This window comes from Cyclospora cayetanensis, unplaced genomic scaffold (assembly GCF_002999335.1).
Source record: "Cyclospora cayetanensis isolate NF1_C8 unplaced genomic scaffold, CcayRef3 CcayRef3_contig_101, whole genome shotgun sequence".
NCBI classification, from domain to species: Eukaryota; Apicomplexa; class Conoidasida; order Eucoccidiorida; family Eimeriidae; genus Cyclospora; species Cyclospora cayetanensis.
The window spans coordinates 105,498-125,508 of record NW_020312039.1 but is presented as its reverse complement, the minus strand read 5'-3'; the positions used below and the strand labels follow the sequence as shown (position 1 = coordinate 125,508).

At 49.7% G+C, this 20,011-nt stretch overlaps 1 protein-coding gene across 1 annotated transcript; it reads right to left on the bottom strand.

Annotated features, from left to right (window-relative positions):
• Window positions 1-2,969: 2,969 nt before the first annotated feature.
• On the bottom strand, window positions 2,970-18,931 carry LOC34622329 (chaperone protein ClpB). The gene is made up of 24 exons (XM_026337987.1): window positions 18,878-18,931; window positions 18,690-18,725; window positions 18,459-18,526; window positions 18,186-18,258; window positions 18,023-18,068; window positions 17,760-17,928; window positions 17,554-17,618; window positions 17,272-17,357; window positions 9,475-9,604; window positions 9,178-9,269; window positions 8,710-8,897; window positions 8,284-8,476; window positions 8,021-8,119; window positions 7,476-7,726; window positions 7,157-7,272; window positions 6,456-6,691; window positions 5,880-5,942; window positions 5,509-5,646; window positions 5,184-5,301; window positions 4,724-4,977; window positions 4,075-4,479; window positions 3,620-3,792; window positions 3,322-3,442; window positions 2,970-3,089 (listed from the first exon to the last, which is right to left on the bottom strand). The coding sequence occupies exons 1-24, from the start codon at window positions 18,896-18,898 to the stop codon at window positions 2,970-2,972; spliced, it is 3,261 nt and encodes a 1,086-aa protein (XP_026193772.1). The 5' UTR covers window positions 18,899-18,931.
• Window positions 18,932-20,011: the final 1,080 nt, after the last annotated feature.

Below are 20,011 nucleotides of genomic sequence, written 5' to 3'. Positions count from 1 at the left end.
TCTGCTCGTTCACATGTCCGAAAAAGTAGGACATATGAGCTTCAAGCAGGAGAGCACGAGGGTACGAACGACCCTTGGATTCGGGATTAGACTGACAAGGGCTTATAGTAGCGAAAGGCCTGTCCGACGGAGAATGGAACTCAGAGTAAAGCGCATGGAGCACATCCTCCGATCAAGCGACAGCACAGTTTGTCCAGGCATCAGCCACAGCGCAGCACCACAATGCTTCTCGGTCATAAATAGTGCTTCAAGGGTAACCGAAATCTGATTCCCGAACCGTAGCAGAGCTAAAACGAGCCTCAGCCATCCGAGGAGTCCTTGTGCAGGCAGTGGGTTTAGTAAGAGACATGCGCCATGACGGTGCAAACAACTCACCCCCAATATCAGTATTCTTCAGTTTTTCGGATTAGCGAAGAGCTTTGACGCTGAGGCCAACCACATCTAATTGCGCCTAAAGCAACTGAATGGACTTGCTGAAACTTTTGATGGCCTCCTACTGAAAGCAAATGGGCTCCACTCATGATATAATCCGGGATACTCCTAGCTGCGCATTGCCAGAGCTTGTAGTGGAGTCGGCAGGAAGAACATCTTAATGCAGTGCAGATAGAAGTGCTACAGATGATTCCTCTGGATGTGGGCGGATGAATACCTGTGACCATAACGCGAGTGCGCCGACAGTCGCTAATAAGAAACCCGACATTGGGAGAGCGTGCGTGCCGATGAAGTAGTGTCTGAAAGTACGATAAATTACGCAGCAATCCATGTGGCGCACAGGACAGCTTTCCACTCACCTGACTCGGAAAATTGAAGCCAAAGCAAATAAGTGTTCGATTCGACTTTGTCTTCAGTTCGTACTTCGCTTAGGCCCTAACACTAGTTGAGATCACGAAGACCGGGAAGCTGTCTGTATGGCGCAAGACGGAGAAACCAGATGCCAGCACTTCTGAAAGACACCTGCTACGAGTGATCCCAAAGTAAGCGTCTCTTCCTGGAGACACTGTGGTATGCAGGAGGTAGCAGCAACGAGGGCTAGCCTCGGAGAATCGGTCACATGCTCGCGGGCTATGGGACGGATGTGTCAAAGCCTTCTTTGAGATGCCCTGGCCAGGCAAGTACACGAGGTCGCACGGTGAAGCAGGGCGTTGAAGGTAGACGCCTAGGTTGTGGGCTGAGGGCGAACTGTCTTGGGGATCAGAGGTCTGGTGGATTGGCAACTCTTCCGCGTAGAATTCTTCGCGTGGCCATAATAAGTACATTCTGTCAACTGGAAGACTCTGCTCTATTGCCCATCGTGTCTCCCTCATGCATCAGAAAGCGCCCTACCCAAGCCGTGCCCAGAAGCGTAGTGATTGCATCGCACTAGATGCGCTCGGTTACAGCTATTCGTGTAATCGAGTTTGCCAGGTTAATATGCCACATAACTTTTTCGCTTTTTGAACGGTGACTGTTGGCAACCAGAGGACTTTCGTATGACAGCAACGGGCAGGACGATTCGTGTTGCCTGTCCAGTGCAAAAGGCTAGATTCATTGATTGGTTGGAATTTTCAGGTGCAGACTGGATGCAAGTAGATTTGCATCTAACGGGGGCGGAGGATATTCCCCTATTTGAATTAAAGCCGTCTGTTTTTCACCAACAGATTCCTCCCATGGCTGTGTTTTCTGTTTGTCAAAGGAAAAAGCCTAAGTTTTGGGGCTCACGCATGTCTTGCATTCTTCCTCAATAGCCCTGCAGAGTGCAACAAGGAGAAAATGATAGCCTAATCAGCCCTTTGCATGAAACCGGGAGAATGGAATGTCGAAGTTTGTGCTGAGTACTAGCCTCCAGAAGCTTAAAGGGGCGCACTGCAATTTAAGTGGCAAGTTATTCTATATGCAATGCTACTCAGAAGACTTAAATAGGCGTAACTGGCGGATTTTGTGGGTTGGAAACGAGTCATTAGCAATAATCTGCTCGGTTGGAGGCTGCTTGCGCAAAGTATTGGCTCAAACGAGATTGCCAGACGATAGCGGGAAAGTAATGACTTTCTGGAGCTGCACATAGAGTGATTTAGAAGCTCAGGTAACTGGATGATGCATCTTATGCCAAGGCGCGAAGGTGTCATTTACTTGCATATTTAATAGTCCTGCATCTGCCCCTCCCCCTCCTCCCCGCAGAAGTTGCCCGCGCCTGCTAAATGACTAATATAAACTGAATTATCTTTATTTAGGTTTCAATCGCAGTGGACCCGCGAGTGTCAGTTTGAAAAAAGACTAGAAAGCTCTATTCTTTGTTCCACGTTACGCAGTTGAATGACACACTTTAAATTCAGTCTTTTTGTTTTAGGGGAAGAAAGATCAAAAAATTACATCCCGCATGTGAGGCTTCTTGTCCTTGATACGGAGCACTATTTACCCTAGAGGTTGCTATGGTCCCGCCATAGCCATTGCCTCGCGGAGCCCCTCAAGACACGAAAGAGACGTGCAAGGAGGAAGAAGCAATATGCTGCCAGGCTATGCGTATACATCAAACAGTACGAGTTCTTTGCTGCGTTTCACAAAACGAAGGAGCAAATCGTCGTCACCCTACACCTGCTTAGTTTGTTGCAGCAAGAGCTTGTGCCACACATCTTCTGCGGAATAAGTAAAAGATCGGACCCAGATGGGTGCGGCTCTGAGTGTAGCCGGAGAGAAATGGGTGGGGCATGCGCCCGCACGCTTGCCGTTTGGTCTGTATCCTTGTCCTCGCGTGTCCAAGTCGACAGCGGCTTGGATCCTTCTACGGTGTCAAAGAACAGCTACTGGTCCTCGTGTTTCAACCGTGAGCCGCAATCTCCTCGAACACATTGCCTGGGTTGCCCCATTATCTAAGCGCTACCATGACACTCTCCTCAACGCACAACCGCTTGACTGAATTACATGCTGCTTCCGACATTCCCCTGATCCGCAAAATGGCACGAGTCTCAGTGTTTAGACCCGAAGAACGTCTTGCTCTAAATCATTGGGTCTTCTTCTTCGCCATCGGCAGTTGAAGCCTTAGCAACTTGCATCACAAGTGCCCGTCCGCGCTTTGTGCTGGGCTTGCAAATCCCGTGTTCGCCTTCTTCGCAAATCTGCAGGCACACAGCACACAGGGCAGCAAACAGACGCAAGGCGGTGTATCGCCTTCAGAGGCGGGCAAATGGGTAGATGTCTGAGAGACGCCGAAAGATCACAAGGCTTTGTTGCAAATATACAAGCGTGCAGTACGAGCAATGCTCGCTTGCCAAAGCAAAAGGCCCAAGGTAACACAGGATAAGCGGCGCTCACTGCTGCGCTACTGTGCGTGCAATGTGATCAACTCACAATAAGGTTAAGCTGGTTGGGCTGCTTTGGTGAACGTTTGAGCTGCGCTTTGTCTCCCTTCTTGAGTTGTGAAGAGAGAATAAGTGGAGCAATCTTGGCAGTAATATACTTCTCGATATACCTGAGAATTGTGCATACAACCAAAAACAAGCCACGGATGTAAATCGACCCTTTTTGCGAAAGGTATTTTCTGTTGCTTCTGGTTGACTCCACCAAAGCAGGGTGGCTGGCACAGCAAAAGCCTTCTCGCAAAATTGTCTATCCCTCGGTGGGTAGAAGCACAGCTAGGAAACCCTACTTAGCCATCCGCCGTCCACCAAATTTGTGAGACCATGCACGTTCCAAAATAAAGGCCTTTGCTGAATCTAAGACTTCAAAAGAGATGCCCTTCTTGTTCAATTCCTTGATCATGTAAGAAAACATCAAGTTCAAGACTTCACGCATTGCGCTGTTGGTCAGTGGCTCAAAGATCTGCAAGAGTATGTCACAGCATGGAAGGCAGCACAGAGGAACCGTGGAGATACTTCACACCCAAATCCCGATCTACACAAGCTTCACAAACTTAAGCCTTGGCTGCGCTCAGCACGAGCGCCACTATTGCTGTCAAGGCTATCAATGCACCAGGGCGAGCATGCCGCTGTGTGCTGCCTTATGTAAAGAGACAAAGGCGTAAACAAACTAAATTGGAGCTGCATCGTGGAGTCTTGAAACGGCAAAAAATAGTGCATGGTTTAGCAAGTGCTGAGTACATACGACGACTTTTGTCATGCGGCCAATGACTTGGGGCTTGAAGTATCCAACCACTTCCTGCATGACCTTCTGCCTCATCTTGTTGAGGACTTCCCGTGGTGAACCCCCTGTGTTCCACTGCTCGCCTTTCTTTTTCTCTACTGCTTCTGCCGAAGTGTTCTTCTTCTCTTTTGCGCTGAGCTCGCCAACGGCGGTTGCTCCGGCCTTGGCTACAGCGAACTTTTCGAGACTATTTGTGCCCTTGTTAAACTGAGCCAGAGGAGTTGCTGCCCCTTCCTCCATGGCCCGCGCCTCCCTGTATGCATCAAGGATGAACTGTTGTCCAATGTTAGAGGTCAAGATGATGATGGTATTCGTGAAGTCCACCCTTACGTTTTTCGTGTCAGTTAAGTGGCCCTCATCCAGCATCTGCACAAAATGATAAACATAAGAGGAAGCAGATTATGCAAACCGAGGAAGGGTATGCAACGAAAGTCGCGTGCGGTGCAATGCTGCTTAAATGCAGAAAAGTAGGGACCACAATTTTCCTCCTGCTTGCGAATTGAGGCAGGGCCATATGCACGAACGATGGCAGAATGAAGACCCCATATCAAGACATTATTGAACGGCCTGGGATTGCCAGCATAAAAAAGCAAGGCTGGGCTGTACGTACGGGCAGGAGGAGCGACCAGAGATTTTTGTGTGCATTTTCTGCTTCATCGAAGACGATGACGCTGTGGGGCTTCTGCCTGACTGCCTCCGTAAGCTGGCCACCCTCATCGTTACCCATATATCCAGGCGGAGGTCCAATAAGGCGGGAAATGCTGTGGGCTTCTTGATACTCCACCATATCCAAACGAATTAAATTCTTTTCAGAGTGAAACATCTCCTCTGCCAGGGCTTTGGCTAATTCTGTCTTACCCACACCTGAGCAAGTAACAGCTCCACAAAAGACTTAAGTGCTCCTTGATATGGCGGCAAGAGGAGAAGACTTTCAGAGAACCACAGGTCATACCAGAGGTACAAACTCCACCGAGGGCTTCCCTAGTAGAACTTTCAGGGAAGAGGCCTTCAGGCATCCCTCATAAGGAACCGACATGCAGAGCAATAAGACAGGAGAGTCCTTAACTAACCGGATGATCCAAGGAATAGAAACGCCCCAATTGGCTTTTTATCTTCTGTGAGTCCAGCGCGGTGATTACGGATTGCGTCGGCGACAGCCGAGACGGCTTCCTCCTGGCCGATGACTCTCTGATAAAGAAGCACGGAGCATGCAAATTTATCACCATGTGCACCTATGGAAGCCTAACAAGAAGGTACAAGACGGAGGCAGTGACCAGCATATCACCCCAGCTTAGCGCGAAAATTCCCTGCAGTTTAGATCTGAGTATTCTTCGTTTCACAATCACGTGTCTTCTGCGTACAAACGGCTGTGCAGAGAGAGTAGCAGCAACTCACCTTGCTGAGTATGCTCGCCAATTTCAGGACCCTAGACATTTCATCTTCAGTCATTTTCCCAATGGGGATGCCAGTCCACATGCTGATAACCCTTGCCACGTCGTCCACAGTCAGATCAATGTGTTCCGGATCAGGGCGCTACAGACACAAACGATGCATACAAAGCACAACATAACTGAAAGCTCGATATGCACTAAACCAAGATAATGCTACAGGAATGCACAGCTATCCGCAAAATGAATGTGCCGCCTAAACAGCTTCCTCTGCTTCGACATGAACCCTACCGAACAGAGGAGCATAGGGCAAACGGGCAAAAACGGAGGCTGCACTACGGCCCTACTAAGGACCTTCATGCATGCTGAGACTCCCACCTCTTCTGTCTTCCGGGTGAGGCGATCAAGTTCTTCCTCATAGCCCTGTAGTTCGTCAGCGGGCTGCAGCCAGACACGCGCAACCAAGAAGCAGAAAAGGTGACTGGCTCAGAGTACGAGCCTCACCAGAACTCCTCAAACTAGTAAACAAGAGCGAGGGACACTGTCGGCCGGATCCCCTTTTATTACATTGCCAAATAATATTTTGCGGGTAGAGGAAGGTTCCCCAGGTCCACAATCCTCCGCAGACTATCCACATCTATACCTCTCTGCCGTTGCCTGTGTATCTGTCCCAGACTCGGTCACCCAAAGCCCTTTGCCCCGCTGCTAGTGAGTAGCTCTGGCTGTAGTTGTTCCTCGGCACTGGCCATTGAGTAACACAACTAACTCCATTACAGAATTACAGCCGTGGGTGCAACGCAACAACTTCTTGAGGAACAAGCTGTCTCAATAACCTCAAAATACCTCTATTTACTATTGCCCAGGTATCAACACCGTCCTGTCCTACGAAAACACCTCCAGTGCGCTGTTATCTGCTATTCTTATCTGAACCCATTTTATGATGCTTCGGCTCACAATACTGCGCTTGTTGCTATGCGTCTCCTCGATCATCTTTGTCAGCTCAGCCACTCGATTTCTTTGCATGACACGGCGCATGGAGCAGGCCTCATCCATCAGGTCTAAGGCCTTGTCAGGCATGGAACGCCTCTTTACATACTGATCCGACATGTTTACGATCGCAGAGACCACTGCGTCGCCAATAGTCATGTTGTGGTGCTGCTCGTACCTCGACTTCACCCTCCTAAGAATGCCTAAAAAACCGCGCATACACGCACAACGAAAGATCGATGCATAGAGGTAGATAACGCTACCTAGTAAGCCAGCTGCGGATTAGACATGCTCCTCGGCGGAGAGGAGATGAAGGATATGCTCCAAAATTGGTATTTGGAGAAACTGACATACCGACCCCTTTACGCAAGGAAGCGGGGGAAGACAAGCACAAAAAACGCGCATGGCAAAAAGCCAAAGTAGGAGTTGGATAAGACGCAGGAGCAAGGGTACTCGACGCTAGTGTGACGAAACCGCAGAAGGCAGCCTGCCTTCTCTCCCTGCCTTTTACATGGCCTCGCTTTAAATCGTTTCCCGATGTCATTTCCTAATGCTTTGCTGTCTTTCTAGTTGACCTGCAAAGATAGCCTTTCCTCCCTAATCTGCTCTCTCTGCCTTCTTAAATTAGAGTTCCTAACTCCCCAATGGTCGAGGCAGCCGAGACGCACTCAGTGTCCGTTCTTTAGAGGGGGCCTCCACAACGATCTTTTGGAATCTCCGGCAAAAGGCGGCGTCTTTCTCAATGTGCAACTTGTACTCCCCCAGCGTCGTTGCACCAACCAGACTAAACAAACACACTACACAGAAAAATTTGGGATGATGCCCCACCGTCAGGCTGCCCGATAGCTGGCCAGCCACTTACAGTAAGTTGTATGCTTTTTTCTAGCCCCGCCACTATCTGCATCACTGCAACTGTTAGCATCGGCTTTTCCTGCTTAAGCAGTAGGTGCAGGTGCGTGAGTGGGTGTGCAGGTATCGGAGGCCTACACAATCTCTCCCCTAGCAAGTGGGACCTTCAGAATTTGGCTGGCGTCCATGCTGCCCGCCGCCTTGCCTGCACCAATGAGGGTGTGTATCTCGTCAATGAACAGAATAACCTCATCGACGTTTTCCTGCAAGTATGAAATAATTTCCTTCATTCGCTTCTCGAATTCCCCGCGCATGGCAGAGCCCGCGGACAAAGAAAGGAGATCCAGTGAGAAAATTCTTCGATTTCGGAGACTCTCCGGAACCGCCCCCTGCGGGCACCCGAAAGAAAGGCAGCAGCGGAAGAGAGTGGTTCTTTTTCCTTACAACATAGAAGTATTAAGATATTTATGGATGCATACGTCGGATAAAGTGGATCAGCAGAAGTGAGCAAGTGGCTGCCCACAGCCACACTACACATTTAAGCTACGGGCATATGAAACAAAAGCACCAGCAAGTGTGCGCTCGAACACTTGCATATGTTGAGCAGTATGCAGCGCCATCAACACCCAGACAAGGCGATCAAAGATAGCTCTGAATTACGGGATTGAGGGAATGCGGGATACCTCAACGATACGCTGCGCCAAGCCCTCCACGACCGCCGTTTTCCCAACACCAGCTTCTCCAAGAAGCATTGGAGCTTTCGTCATCTTTCGGCTTAAGATCTGCACACACACCTTAAACCGCCAATTCCCAAAGCTAATAACAGCCCGAATTCCGAGTGTTCAAAGCTGCGTATGCTAGCCCTGAAGCCGTCGGCCTCAAAAAGCCCCACCCGTTCACACACACACTTCCCCTGCATTGCTACGCGGCCTTGAAGAATTCTGACCTGCGCGATTCTGTCTATTTCTTCTTCCCTCCCAATAACGGGAGGCAATAGCCCCTGTTGGGCCATGAATGAAAGGTCGACGCCATATTGTGAAATCGAGATCCCTGCCGCCGACTTCTTATCGTCAACCATATCTTGAAAAGAAGTTGGAAGGGACCCTCGCTGACGGGATTTAAACTGTTCCACTACTTCGCTGCACAGAAGAGATATCAAGGCACGTACGTCATATGTACGTGCGTGTACAGTAATGGAGACACGGAAAAGGACACTAAGAACGCAAAAACAACGCGGCTTCATGAGCTCGAAGGGCGCATGCAGTGCCTTGTACGTATTAATGGGGCCCGCGGTATACACATAGGCAGTCCGAGAACTGCGGCTACGCGTATCCTCTGCGAAGCAGCAGCAGCAGCAGTGCCCTTTCCTTACTGTTTGAAAACCTTGAGGTTGCAGCCCCCCTTCATCATAAATTTCTCGAAAGCGGATATTTCTATGAGTGAAAGATACAGATGATGCACCCCGATAGGCGATCCTTCCTGTTCGGCCATCCTCCATGCCTTCAAGAGAGCGTTGCGGAGAGCCGCCGAGGGGCCGCTTTCTCCAAGATTCAAGGGTGTCTGGCGTCCCAGCAGAAGGAAGACACAGAGGCAGAGAGACACAAACAGTGCGAGGCACATCCATATCCACAGGATACAAACGCATTACACGACGCCGCTACACCGAGTCGGGATACCCCATGAGCAGCGAAGCCACGATAGGGAATCAATCAATAAATAGAGAGGGGAGCAAGCCAGCCAGCATCATGAAGAGGCACACATTCCATCACCCCTACCCCCGCGTGCCGCAACGCCGACACAAGCAGCGAGCTATGGCCAAAAATGGAAGCCTGGGTCTCACTGGGGAGCGGGGAAGCCCAATAATAAAATCTTTAACTGAAGAGCGAATGAAATCAAAATCGCCGCTGCATTTCTCGATGATTTCTTTCGAAACTGCAGCACCACACGCAGTACGCAAAAGGTCTTGCGTTTGCTGTATGGGGAAAATTGTCCTCGTGATTCTAACGGCTCTACGGCACAGGGCAACTGCGCCCGAACCCTGCCCTGCCCGTTTCCCCTCAAACCAACCAACAGCCAGACTCTGTGTGTAATGCTCAAGAACTTGTCAATATGGGTTCAGCGTTTAAACGCGATGTACTTTCATGGAGAGGCCCTTCAAGTAGGCACATGGCCACGTGCGCCACGGCCAATTTTTCGTTCTGGAGATACCACGCTAGCAGTTCCACATGGTCCGTCACCAAGCGCGCGTCGACAGTAAGGTCTCCTGCCTAATTGTTGAGGGCGCATGAAGGCACACATGCACGCAACACACACATACTACATGCTCACTGGTACGAGCACACAAACCCTATTGTTTGACTCAGAAGAAAGCCTAGAATGATGGCACTGCAGAAGCGGCACAGCTGGCCGCCATTCCGCAGGCAACACCCATCTGGAGGACTCGTGTGTTTGGCTCTTGGCTACAGCCGCGAGCCAAGGAGGTATTTGAGGGAAGGCTCCTGAGCCAGCTGAGCCCTCCAGCAGACCCTAAAACCTAGAACAGTTCCCATCACAGAGCCTTAAATCCTCAGGGGATGCTGTGATGGCGGATGGCTTGGTGAAGCGCCTTCTCCAGTTTTAGGGATCGGGCTGGCGGTGGCGCTTAGCCCCCCAAGGCCCGTGAACGCTCGTGCTACTTACAATTTCATGAGGGGTGGAATAAGAGGGGGTTTGTTTACAGGAAGAGAACGTCGAAAAGAAGAGCAGCGGCGCCGCTCCCACGGTGAGGAGCCGCCACATGGCTGGTGGCTTGTGGTACGTAGTTCGTCACTTCTGGTCCTATGATGTGGCTTCTTCGCCCGAACAGGGTGTAAAACTCGAGGATTCCGGTGAGAGAAGAAGCCCAAACCCAAAACCTCGAAACAATAGTACTTGAAGCCGCTGGCGAGGCCGAGATCGATGAGTCACAGCGGATCCCAATAAAATGCAGCCACGCGTAGACTGCTTCCCCTATTGTTCATCACTATACTTGGTAGCATCGAGCCTAAAAACGCTTGATTCAAAACCATTGGCACCACGCTGTCGACAAAGACTGGGGCTGCGGTAAGTGACGTTGCTTCCTTGACCCCCCGGGACGCCAGCTGTACTGCAGGGGCTGTGCAGTTGCACCACCCAGCACCCAGCAAATACCACCCTTACTTTTTGCTGTGTCTCTAGGAGCATAGAAGCTAAATTGGCAGGACAATCCTGATATTGAACCCCAAAACAAAAGGCCTCATCCAAAAGAATTGGAGACGCTCCGCGTGCTCGGCTCGAAACCCGACAGAGTACATGACTAAGAGAACCCATTTGCAGTTACAAGCCACATATTGGAAGATATGCGCCCTTGAACACAGATCTTAGATACTTTCATGCAAGCGACGAGCTATTAGCTGTAAAACCCCGCGAGTATGGCGATGGCGCATACTGCAGGGAGCAGCCCCCAAATTGCAGTACATCAATAAAGTGACTTCCTGGTTGCTCGAGGTCTTAATTGTCGACGTATTCGGTAACTACACGACCGTCAGTAGCATGCGTAAGCTGACAGTGCAAGGCTGAGCCCGATACCCTGCTTTGCCCCCGGAAGCCTTCGAAGCTGTGACGAGCAAAGCTACATGTCAACGTTCTCTATTACGCTGTTCATATTTAATGAAGAATAAGTAAAGAACTGGATAGTTTGTCCGCTCTTTTTAACTAAGCATGCATCTCATTGCAGAGTACTGCTAGTTCGATACACGACGCAACATCGTGCGCGTATGCCATGTGAAGCCAGCTGTGCATGGTCAGACTTCTTAAAGGGTGCAGGAGACTGCAACCTAGCTGTCCAATTTCCCTGATGTTAAGGGCTCTGGGGTGCGGGCTGGTGGAGGAGGGACCTTCTTTGGTATACACTATCTCTCTACCTAGCTTCTATTAACTCTGACGTTAAGTGTCTCCCAGCTAAGGCCCTAGCTGAGACGCTACAGCTGATGGAACCGTATTGCTTGATGGTGCTGTTCCCTCTTGATCCCGTTATTCACTGGTTGTGGATGCAGTGGGACTTTTGGTTTGCTTACAACAATGTGCTTGGCTTTGATCAAGTTAATTGCTAGTTCATTAACTTGAGATTCCTTGGCAACAGTCTAGGGCAAAAGGAATTCTCTAAAGATGGAAGCTGACGGTGGCATTGTGCCTGTTTGGGCGGCAGAGGCCGGACTGCAAGCTGCTATGCACGCAGTAGCTCCACAGCTGGTAGAGCGGCACGATTTGTCTGTCGACAAAATGTTTATGTGCATGTCAACGAGGTTATGCCAACTCTAAAGGCGTGGCGGGGGTGGCAAGTACTTGAAGACTTAATCAGCCGGTTGGGTGTGTTCCTTGCTCCGTACTTCGCACATTGGATGAAACGAATGCTCCTTGCGGCCTATTTTTGAGGAGAAGCATTCCAATACTGGCTCTGTTTATACACAGGACATACTTTTCCTGCGGGGATAAGCATTGCTCAAAACTTCATACATGCCCTAACGCATCGATTAATAATGAGATCCGCATAAGGTCTTTGGGGAAACTGAGAAATCTGGAGCAGGGAAAGCGGTCAAAAGATCCATTTATCAAGGAATATGAAGCTTTGCTTCTAAGACACTACAACCTAGATGAATTCATGCTCTATCAGTGGCTTGTCTAAAGTCTGGCCGAAGCATTACTTCAAATGGTCAGAGGGTGGACAGATATCCAGCTATAAAACAATAGACCAATAAAGTTCCTCAAACGATGGACTTCTTGAAGTTTGAGAAGCACGTCAGCGAAACTTCGGCCTAGTTGGTTTGTGAGGAATAGTCAAGTCAGGATTTAAAACCTATGGATGCCGGAGATGTGCAAACCGGCGGCAGCCTACAGCCTCAGGTCAACGGGCATAGGAAGGCTACAGGGACCCCTGCTCGTATCCAGGCAGGACCCCCAAAATGCACCTAGTTTTATTGTAAGAAATTGGATCATATAACTTGAAAGTGCAACAGCATGCAAAAGGTTGAAGAGCCTGAACAATGGAAGTGGGGCCAGTGGAAGCAGGCAGCTTGGCGAGTTAAGAAGACACATAAGAAAAATGGAAAATCCCCCACATAAGTTGAGGTGCAGTGACGGGAGCTAGGAAGGATAGATCTGCGGCCGAAAATCAGACGCGGCCCCAGTCTGCGCTGGTCCGAGTTTACATTACTGGTAAAGAATTGCTGGCATTACTTAGCGTTGGATGTGAAGTGCATCTGTTAACTGAGGAGAAGGCGTAAACGTGTCTTCTGCCTGTTGACTCATTTGCGCAGTTTCTAAGGCTCTTGTCGGCTGATGGGCGGCTAGATACAATGAACGGAAAAAGTGCAGGTTAAATGTCACTTCAAGTTGGAAGCTTGTCCTAGCAGCATGATCGCTGACTTCTAATGTTGAACCCGTGCACCATAGCATATTGCATTCATTTTCAAGGGTGCGCTAATGGAAGGCGAGCACGCGATGACAGCTGCGCCCCGACGGAGGTTAGTGTGGTGGAAAGTCCTGAAGAGAACCAATTCCGGGTCTCCTTAGCGCTTATCTCAGCAGTGCAGTGAGAGAGGAAGGTTCCGAAGACGCATCCCGTCTTTCGTTTTCTACTGGAGAATTCAATTACACGCTTTGCATAGGAGCAGGAGTAATAAGCCAATTTTATGGAGTAGTTTGCGGATGGGCTAAATAATGATGAGCTGCCATCAGGCTGGCCACGTGCTGGTCGTCCAGCACACCGTATTGAACTATCCTGCACATTAGTCCCAAGTTCGCCTCTTCGGCGTCGGAAGCCCTGACACCGTGATATGGGGATCAAGCGAAAAGCAAATGGTATGCTGGCAAAAACAGTGCAGAATTCGACCAGCGATTTAGGGCATAACCCAACGTTGGTCCAGGACAAGGGTGGAAAGCGGCGCACTTGCATTAATTTTTAGCTTCTGAACATGAACATTGTGAGGCAAAAGTTCCCGGTGTCTATCTCAATAGCGCATAAGTAGACACATTACACGGAGCAGCAGTCTACTCGATCGTTGAATTCACGATGACTTTCTGAAAATCTTTATCTATCCATATGAGAGGCACAAAACGGCGCTCCACATTCACACTCACAACCTCGAGCATACCCGTTTACAGTTTGAACTTGTTTATGCCCCACATAAGCTGCAACAGCATTATCGAGCATAACCTCTAACGAGCCTATCAAGAAGGGGTATACGACATTCTACATGGACGACGTCCTATTCTTCAGCAGAAATTCAAAGGCACCTGCAGCACCTGCGACATGCGCTTCAGCTTTTCAGGCTAAACACGGGTATGTGAAAGCGTACGAGCATTCGATTTTCTATACTGACATCCGAGTTTATGGAAATTTGTGTTCAGAACTAAGTAAGCCAATTTTGGCAAGAATTTGAAGAAATCAAGGCGTGGCCCTTACCCTTACTCGCCTGGAAGGACGCTGCAGAGCTCTATGAGGCTTGGTGTAGTTTTCATGATTTCATTCATGGATTTCCTCGGATCGGTGCGTCTTTAATTTGTTTTGAATTGAGTGAAAACCGCAGTCTATGATCTGGATACCCGAAGTTGATGCCGTAGCATGAACGTTAAATAGGCCACCTTACAACTCTCCCGGTGCTTGCACTGCTCTGCTCAACAGTGGGGGTCATTTCCCCGATAGCCGGTTGTAGTTGTAAAGAAGTGGGCTCTACTTTTACCGACAGGGTACGAATTCTTCACGACACGGATTCTCAGTGCACTCAACCGTTACCTAATAGCAAAATCCGTGGAAAAAGCACTTAGTGTGACGTTGCAGGGCGAAAAAATAAATGCTGGCACTATCTCCATGGGCTTCGGTATACTGTTCAGACCGAATCATGTGGCTTTAGTGCACCTTCCTTCGGGTGTCTTCAGGACTCGGATAATCGTAGAGCTGTTTTCTGGCATGCACGCTACTTGTAGTGCGACTTCTCACTGAAGTATTCTTGCTTTCCTACGACACCTCAGCAATTCGCATACGTGCAGCGCATTTGCCCCTGCATGGGGCGTTTTATGGTTTTTATCAAAATCGCGTGACTTATCTGCTTTATGGTAGGCATGCACTCTTTAGTATGGCTAAATTCAGAATGGCAAACGGGAGAGGCACGTACACGCTGAGGATGGCCAGCTGTGAACAAAAGAGACGGGTATTCCGCTATTTGTGTATTTCAGCTTCGTATCGCGGTGCCGTTTCGCGAAAAGCACATTATCGTGCTATGTCGGACTTTGGTGGACTTTGCACTACCATGGAAAAACTTTCACGGTCCTTCTAATGACCTCCGTTGCGCCCCACGACATGGGAGTATGCAGTGTCATGCCCCTATTCTAAGCAGCGGAAGGACCGCAATGATCTTAAATTCCGCTTTTTGCGAAGCTGGTTGGTCCTAGGAGGATATTTGGACCGATATGAATAGGGACTTGAACGTTGGATTGCCGTAATTTGAGGACCAGGATAGCATCTACGCCATTGTCTACAAGCTCAGAGAGTATGCCAATTCCATCCCTTGCTCCAACCTCGGCCTAAGAAGCCGCTTAATTATCTTTTATTCACGTGTGGAAGCGATTTTCATACCCGTAAGTATCAGTATGAAAGAAGTTTCTGAAGTCTGTTAATGCGTTTTGGCGTGCCTTAATGACCTGATTGCACATCGACCAAAATTTGACCACTGCGCACCACCCCGAAGGAGATGGGCACGTAGATGGCACCTGTTCTGCAGGATAAGCGACTCGATGCTCCTGCGAGTCCAATTGCTTGGCTTAATGGTCTTCATTGTGCTGTAAAGGTTTATGGAATCCGACAGTGCATTCGTCTACCCGCTATTCTCCTATAGCCCTGGTCTACGATGAGAAGCCTGTCTTCAATCGAAGCGTGCAAGTGGTGGTCCAGTCTCAGCAGCCATCCTAGGACGCGGAAGGACTCACGGAACAGCTGGGTGGCGCACGCGAATATATGCGCAATCCTAAAGTCAGACAAGCACGGAATTGCGATATTCTGCGCCCAGATGCTTCCACGACCCTGCAGCTGTAGTCTTGGTGGATTTGCAGGCTTTCAGTGTGCATCAGACGGCAATCAAAGGAGTGAGTCGACGGCCGTGTGGCCAGGACAAGTTGCGATACTCTCTTGAATCAAGTGCACCTCCTTACTTTGTCAATGCCCCCTGAAATTGAAGATGCCTTGACACTGGCAATATTTGTAGCTAAAAGATGTTTAGACACTCCCTAAAATATTCGCTGATCTTGCCGCGCACTCATAGGACCCACGTGGGGGCGGAGGATCCGCAGCGAGGCAACGACTGTTGAGCGCCGAGGACCTGGTAGAAAAGAGTTTCTACTGAAATGGAGTGGGGAACGCAAACATTGCCTAAAGGAGGGGCGGTTGCGGCGTCATGCAGAAGGTGTTGCGCCTCTGATAAATCCACGACAAAAGTCGCCATGGACGGTGGTTCTCGCGACGCTTAGTGATTGTCTTCCCCCAGCGCAGGCTCTCCCTAAAACCGCTAGCTTCATCTAATGATGTTGCTTATACGATTGTAGGTTTCTATTGCCAAGGTGCTTTGCATACTCAAAGTAGCGCTTGGACTCTTTCGAATGTGGCGTGTCTACACTTTTACTTGTGCCTTTTTCGATGTTTGGATAGTGACTGTGCTGTACGCAAAGGCAGTTTTTGTACGCAGAGATTGCTTTATTCAGCGTTTGGAGACTGCGGAGCTTTCACACAGCTTACTTGTCTTCGCTTTCTGCAATCAAGAGGCACACACGTTTCGACGACAGTTGCCATTGCGCTGCCACTGTCGTCTTGGTTTGCTTCCTCCTTCGTTGTTGGATAAAGTGTGTGCCTTTCTTCCCGCTCCATTCACTTGAGCGGTTAGTTTACACATCTTATTTTGTGATTCGTATAAGCCTTCTCATTGTCTTGGTATTCTAAAGCGCGCGAGTAGAGGAACGCGTAAGTTCTTTTGAGTAGCACTTTTTTTAATTACTCCAAATCTGGACTAGAACTGGAGTTCAGTGTCTCCCTAGGAAAATATTGGATGGAGCTCTGCAGAGCACATGCCCTGAAAGTGGTACAGGCAAATTAAAGACCTGCTTGAAAGGGAGACGGAGAAAGCGCTGGGTCAGACTAGGTACTCAGGCCCAAAGCCTAGATTTAAAAATTTTGGGGGCTTCTATCTGAGAGCGGAATGCAAGCTTCTTAACATACAACAACCGCATCCACACCCCCGGAAGCAGTCTGTAGCAGACTGATCTACATTAAAACACTTTACACTACATTAGTTACACTAAGTGGAAAAGTAACAAAAGATTTGGCTGTTCACAGATGCTACTTGTTTTGGAGTTGAGTTATGTAGCTCAAAGTCAGTACGAAAAGAATCAAGGTTGTGTGCGTTTGCACTTATGGAATGCTATTATGTGCATCTATCTGTAAATGCTCGGAGTTTATAGAGGGTGCAAGAGCGCTCAGATAGTATATCAGTGCTTCTCTTTTCCCTCGTGCCAGATCCCTAAAAGGCGAAGGCGTGGATGATGAGAAGCTCTTTAAAGCGCACTGCAATTTTCTGTTAAGCTTTGTTCAATTTTGAGGCTAAAAGGGTCTTTCTGTGCATCGCCATGAAAGCGCTACATCTTCCTCAGCAGCCCCTACGGGTTACGCTTTAGGTTCCTAAGCGCTTCACCAACGATACGAATGCATAACCGCCGTGCTACTCCCTTACAAGTTCTCCTCAAGCAATTTATGGGTTTGAACCACAAAAAGGCCTCCTGTTGCAGGAGCTTACGCTGCTACCTTTGCTGCTGTATCAAATACAAGCTATCAGCGGCGCGGGCTGTCTCAAGCCATTTCACTATTTTGAATACTGCTGTCTGGGACACTTGCTACGGCAGCACACGATGAGTGTCCGTCAAACACAACGACATTGGGAACCGCCTTTTGTTCTCGCGCAACAAACTTCCTAACTTCTTGAGCTGCTCACACACAGCCACAAACACTACTATTAGCCCTTACTCAGAAGCCTGACCCCGGCGCCTAGCTTCCCACTCGTTCTTTTGCCAATCTGCCCCACAGGAATAGGGTGCCTCCGCAAGCAGAGGATACCAGCACTACGCGGCAGAAAACAACCATGGAAGATTAAACCACCCAGACCTTAAAAACCCAACGCACCCACGAGGCCGCCAACAACGGCGGCAGTAGCGTTCAGCTGCACGTTATAGCCAGTGGCCAAATCCCTGGACGGAGGCAACGCAGAAATACGACCCCTTTCTTAATTTTTCACTCCAATCCACAATCGGCAAAGGCCAAGAGAGGCTTTGACACTCGCAATCCCAAACGCTGGATCCCACAGAGCTTACATGGGCCCAAAAACGCACCTTAGCGCTCGTCGTATCTCTGGTGTTACTTTTACTCTCTCAGCCGCAAGAATCGCTGCGGTTGCAGCCTCCATCTCGGTTGCTGCAGCTGCCGCTGCTGATTCCTTGGTATCGGACGACACTAGTGAACGTCGTGGCTGTTGGATCTCTAGCTCCCAGCGGAGGAGCGCTGCAACAAAGGCTTCACAAATAACCATAATCAGTGTATGATTCTGCCCAGAAGCCCCGAGGCCCACAGTCCGCAAACATATTGTGCAGCTTACCCAACAATGCAAAGACGGCGGCATTCACTCTTTGGTCCAACTCTCCCTAAGCGGCCAGGGCAAACGAAAAAAAACACCACATTCGGAGTCCTATGCGTGCATGCAACTTGTGCCGACCGAAGGGGAAGGAGTCTTTAGTCCTGAACTGTAGAGCCCGACACACCAACTTTGCGCTAAGGGCATCAAGGAGAGGTGGATGCGATACACGTGTGCTGTCACCGCCTTCTTTCGGGGCTCTGCAGCACGCCAAACGCCAACAAGTAGTAAACCAGAACCGTGAACCCTTGGAAAGCTCGCAAAAGGATTGCTTTGTACTACAAACCCCTATAGACTGCCATCATTACGAAAGTGAACTTATGTGCAGCTACCTAGTGCCTCCAGATAGTCTACTGCTAGTGTCAGGGAGAAAAGGAACCCCAGGTGTGTATGTATATACAGCTCGTAGGTGCCAAAGTCTTGCAGAAAGAAGCCAATGCTGCCACAGCACTGAGAGACGACCAAGCCCTGGTCACACGAAGACACACAGACACACAGATACACACACAAACACTCACCCAGGTGCACAAGTAACCACGAATCCCACAGTTTTTTACGCTCTAAGCCGTAAATCTCACGGGGTGGAGTTTGGTGGCAAGTAGCTTTTTGCGCTTAGGATTTCCCCTCTTACCACTCCTAGCTTCCGGCAGGCAGCCGCTAGCTGGCCCTGCAGAGAAGACGCAAAGCGTGTCCAAGCTGCAAAAGAGCCTTGGAAGGACGAAGCTCGTCTCGCGTCGGCTGCCATCCCACCATATCGCGTGCAACAGTAAGGGCCCTTAGAGGCACGGAAGCGATCTGCAGTTTGCAGGTGTGGCCTACCAGCGTGTGGAGAGGGAACATCTCAGCAGCGACACAAATACAGGTAAACTGCTTGAGGACGCCTTCTAGAGTTGCAGGGTTTGCATTCTCCCCAAGGCCCAAAGCCTCAAGGGTCACCGAGGCAAAAGACACGAAGGAGGCGATGGACGCCAAGCCCTTCTTACTGGCCTCTGCGGTCTGGACGCAAACTCCAAAGCCTCAGCGGGCACGTCTCAGGGAGCACAGGTGTTTTGACGGCAACAGTCACACCAAAAGCAGAGAAGGCAATTTCTGTAACGAATGCTACTGAAAGTACATAGCGTAGCAGCAGCAATCGAAGCCCCAGGTGAGCCTACGCTGCAGTTTGTGTCCAGTGAGGCAGCGAGAGCTGGGAGGTAATTGGTTCTGATGTCTTCATTCCCCCAGGGGCGGTCGTCACAAAGCGTTTGAGAGACGCCTACACGCAAACTCCATACACCCGTATCGCCTCATCCACAGAAAATATCCACGGGGAGCGAGAAATCCGGAGCGAGAGGAATCGAAAACAGCAGTGAGAAACAACAGCATTGAGTGGTAGTCACAAGAAAAATTCAGCAACAGGCGATAAAATGGTAGCACCCTGACCGGCAAGTGCGAGGTCTTTGCTAGCCTCTGCATTGATGGCGGAGAGACCAAGGATCAGAACGCGGGCCGCCAGCAGCCTGAGGTCCACATAAATACAATATACATGTATATACAAAGTTACACGCATATATATTTGTACACAGACTGTCAGCGAAAGGCATGGACACGATCACTGTTCGGGGAAGCTGCGCGTGCAGAGACAAGTTGTTTGTAGGGGGCATACAGCTGCCTACTGCAAGTCAAGCAACCTTTTGGCCATGAAAATTACATGGAGTGTCAGGCTGCATGGAGTTTGAGAGTGCTAATGTAACAAATGTACACACAGACATCTCGATGTACAGCGTGGCTACGCCGATAAAACCCGCTTTCCTTCGGGGTGCTGCACCGGATAGCAATTGTTTGAGCACCTACTTGCGCTGCGCCTCAAGACCCCACAGCCGGATTTGACGGTCTAGTACCTTTTGGGCCTCCTCCAGGGGCCCCTTGGAGCCATGGGAACACCCAGAGGCCCCCGCGTCTTGTGTGGCCTCG